The sequence below is a fragment of the Montipora foliosa genome, chromosome 11, assembly GCF_036669935.1.
Source record: "Montipora foliosa isolate CH-2021 chromosome 11, ASM3666993v2, whole genome shotgun sequence".
Taxonomy (NCBI): domain Eukaryota; kingdom Metazoa; phylum Cnidaria; class Anthozoa; order Scleractinia; family Acroporidae; genus Montipora; species Montipora foliosa.
Window position 1 is genome coordinate 39,437,258 of NC_090879.1, and position 3,788 is coordinate 39,441,045.

The 3,788-nt window shown below is 40.3% G+C and overlaps 2 protein-coding genes across 2 annotated transcripts in view; one reads left to right on the forward strand and one right to left on the reverse strand.

The window, feature by feature from the left end:
* Positions 1 to 212: 212 nt before the first annotated feature.
* On the forward strand, positions 213 to 2,584 carry LOC137975574 (uncharacterized). The gene has a single exon (XM_068822690.1). The coding sequence runs from the start codon at positions 322 to 324 to the stop codon at positions 1,114 to 1,116; it is 795 nt and encodes a 264-aa protein (XP_068678791.1). The 5' UTR covers positions 213 to 321; the 3' UTR covers positions 1,117 to 2,584.
* Positions 2,585 to 3,373: 789 nt separating this feature from the next.
* The window catches only part of LOC137976305 (uncharacterized), an 11,912-nt gene continuing 11,497 nt past the window's right edge, over positions 3,374 to 3,788 (reverse strand). Inside the window, exon 4 of the mRNA XM_068823603.1 lies at positions 3,374 to 3,788. This exon is cut by the window's right edge and continues 144 nt beyond it. The gene's annotated coding sequence lies outside the window, so the exon portion shown is untranslated.

The window sequence follows — 3,788 nt, forward strand, 5'->3', positions numbered from 1 at the left end:
GCTAAGCTAAACGGATTGTACAGGGATTTAGCCTGACTTCAATATTAAATAAGAGTTCATTCAATGGTCTAAATTAACACTGTGGTTTTAATCTTTTTCTTTGTGAAGTTCCCTTTTGACATTTTAACCACCCGTGGATTTTTACGTTTCTTGGAACATAACACAATTAACATTAATAATTTATTTATATTCAGGAAAACAATTGAATGGATCCCCAAGCCGGATAAGGGAACTTGAAGTCGTCCGCATTTTGATTTAGAGTTAACCTGTCCAACAAAGGATATAACAAATCAAGAATTTTGACTCCTCTTTTGGGGGACTATGTTAACTGTGTGTGCAATCTTTCTTTCGCTTACCATCTCTGCAATATCAGCAGCAGAAAGCACAGGACAAAAGGCGCATTTTCAAGTTGAAGACAAATCAGGAGATTTGAAAATCTCAGCAACAAAGGACTTAGCGAAAGTAACTGCTCAAGCAGACTCAGTTCAAGTGGTGGTTAAACCAGGCACTGCTGAATACCCAGTTCTCAAATCAGACAAACCTATAGTACATGTAACGCAACCCGGATGGCATACCCTTTGCTTTCGAAAATCAGCCATTTTGAAGATGAAGAATAGGAAAGCGAGCAACGCCAAAAGGAACAGAAAAACCAGAATTTCCTCGAAAATGCAACACCCGATAAGAATGCATAGAAAATTGAATACCTTAGATATTTCACATCTCGTCTCGAAGATGGATGCATTACATTTTCCAGTCTTCCATCGGAGTAAGCAGGAGGTCTCGGGGACCAAAAAGTCAGATGTTAAATTCAGCGGATTTCACGTCTCTGGTGATGCCGGAAAACTAAAAATGCATGTTACAAAGGACGAAACGACACTGAGTAGCGAATCAGGAGAAGTGGATATCTCCCTCAATAAAAATCCAGCGTCGTTGCCGCCGTCTTCCTCGGCATCTAAGAAGCAGGCATTTCAAACACAGCCCCAGTTGTTAAGAGCTGAGCCTGGGAACAAATTAATTCACTTTGCCTCTGAATTGAGCAATAATGTCCCATACATTGGATTGAGAAAATCCATTGTTGGTAAAATTCAAGATACAAAAAGCACGGACTGGGATTAATAGATTTTAACGGAATAAAGGGCTCAAACGATCCAGATCGCTCGACTTGGTCTAATAAGGCTGCCTTGTTTTTCGGGCAATATAAGACAAGAGGAGATCTTTTATTTAAACACGATCAATCATGAAGTAACATACATGATACACATAAGGGATATAGATGAAATTCATAATTTTAAATCTGCCATTTTGAAGGTGTTGACTGAACTGATAAACTGTTAAGTTGAGCTCCCTGGTTAAACTACGGTGGCCCATAGGTGTCACGGCACAAACGAAAACTTCACCGCACACACGAAAACCTCACGGCACAAACGAAAACTCTTTTGACACAGAAGAAAAGCTCACGGCTCAAACTAAAATCATCCCGGTGAAGTGTCATCAGGCGGAAATGACTTTACACATATGCGGTTACTCAGGGGATGTTTACAAGAGAAAACTCGCCCCGGCGCGAGTTCCATACTGGGATGACTACTTGATTTCGTATCGTGTTTACATGATGCCTACTTTATTTTCCTATCATGTTGGCATGAAAACACACTTGACGTTGCTTAATGCATGCCATTTTGGATTGACGAAATTCAATCATGCGCTACCCGTTCCAGTCCATCCAGAGGTCAAGTTCATACCGAAATGAGTGGTTGTTCCTCGTTTACATGACACTGGTGCGGGATCATGCACCGGGATGAAATTCTCGCTCCGGTACAGAAACCGGGATGAACTCGCACCGGTATGACTCTTTCCGGTATGACATTTTCTGGTGGTACCATGTAAACAAATGCAGAGTCACATGAGGGAACCGGAGTGAACTCGCTCCTGGACGAAAGTCGCCCCGGTATCATGTGAACTCCCCCTCAGTAGCTCAAAAATATGGAGGATAGCTCGGTATTATTGTTTTTGAGACAAAGAAATAATTATGTACAAGTGTGAGATTTGTATGGGAATGCACGATCATGAGATGCACACTATTAGCAGGGAACCATCAGTGTGTCCTATTGTCTCACTTCCTGCCTTTCAGCTACTGTATAAATAACTAAATAGTGAAAACGTCACTAACTGCCCCTCTAAGACCATTAACAACGGCTGAAAATTACACCAACTCTGACTTGTTTCTTTTCCTAAACACTGCGTCACAAGTTTTAAATTCGACTGAGTGAAATAAGAAATGAAAGCTTTCGACAGAACTGGAAAAGGGGTTTTTTCACAGTTAATCATTTGCAAATTAAGTTACTGTTGTTCCCATGCAATTGTGTGTAAAACAAGTTGCTTGATGGGTGTTACACAAGGCAACGTTTTTTGCAACTTGTCTCGTTTTCGAAACGCCGAAGAGAAACAAGATGGCTTTCCGGAGAGTAAATTTCAAAAAAGGAATTTCCAGTCGGTGAAAGTGGCGATGTCAGAATAAAATGACGATTAATTGATTGATTGAACATATCCACCACTACTCACCTCCACGTCAGTGAATAATTGTTAATTACTAATTTAGACGAGACATATCAAGCACTCTCTATCCCTTTTTCTGGAGCGAATAGGACCCGTGACTGTGATCAGTGGCCTGTGACCTGTAAAAAATACCAGCTGTGTCTGCGCATTTGAACAAAATGGCGGAGGCTGTGGCTGATTTTGATGCTTACATCGACGTTCGTTTTCACTTAAGGCTGGCTTTCACTAGTGATGAAGTCGGAGTCGAAAGAGCGCTTATTACCTAGTGAAAATCAACGATCGGAGTCGTAAGCGGAGTCATAAGCTCGACGGAATAGGAGTCGGAAGAATCAGAACGTTCTCATTTTCTTCCGACTTCGATTGACTCCCTCGCTTATGATACAGTGAAAATTAGATTGTAGGAGTTGGAAGCAGAAGCAGAAGAACCAACCAATCACAATGCTTAGAATCGAGCAATGTGATTGGTTTATTCTTTCGCTTCTGCTTCCGACTCCAACAATGCAGTTTTCACTGGATCGTAAGCGACGAAGTCATAAGCGGAACCGGTATTCTGCTTCCGACTCCGACAGTTTGATTTTCACTAGATCGTATCATTCTGCTTTCTGATTACGACTCCGACTCAGACGCACGAGCAACTTATGCTTGCATCGTTAATGAATTAGAGGCGTCTTAAACATTACGACACTTGTACCTCGACGGAATTTGATCGTCTGGGTGAAAGTAGTCCTGAGAACTGTTGGCAGTGACTGACATTTCGAAAACCTGAGCGGAAGTCAAGTTCAACAAGTCAGCTATGACCAATCTCATTCCAACAAGCAAGAAAGAAATAACATGGTTTTATTAACTGTAATACATTCTAAATATTTGGAGACTGAAAAAATTACACTTCATTCACATCACAAAATTTGAAGCTTAGCAAAACTTTGTGCAATCATAGTATAGCTGATAACCAATATTCTTAATTGTTGAAAACAAATAGTACTCTTTATCCTTGATTTATCCAAACATCTTGTGTAATACTGGTAATGTCAGATACAGAAAGGTCTTAGCAAGGGAAATAGGCCTTTTACATTCCATGTGACCTTGATTCTTCCAGATTTTACAATTACCAAAAGCAATTAACGATGATGATGATGATGATGATGATAATAATAATATTGTTATAGTTCATAACCTCCATATAACATTTTTGTATTCTACCTAACTTCATCATAACCTTTCCTTGGTGGCAAAAA

Bases quoted from the DNA above. Each gene is read 5' to 3' on its own strand.
- LOC137975574 (XM_068822690.1), top strand. From the start codon at position 322: ATGTTAACTGTGTGTGCAATCTTTCTTTCGCTTACCATCTCTGCAATA.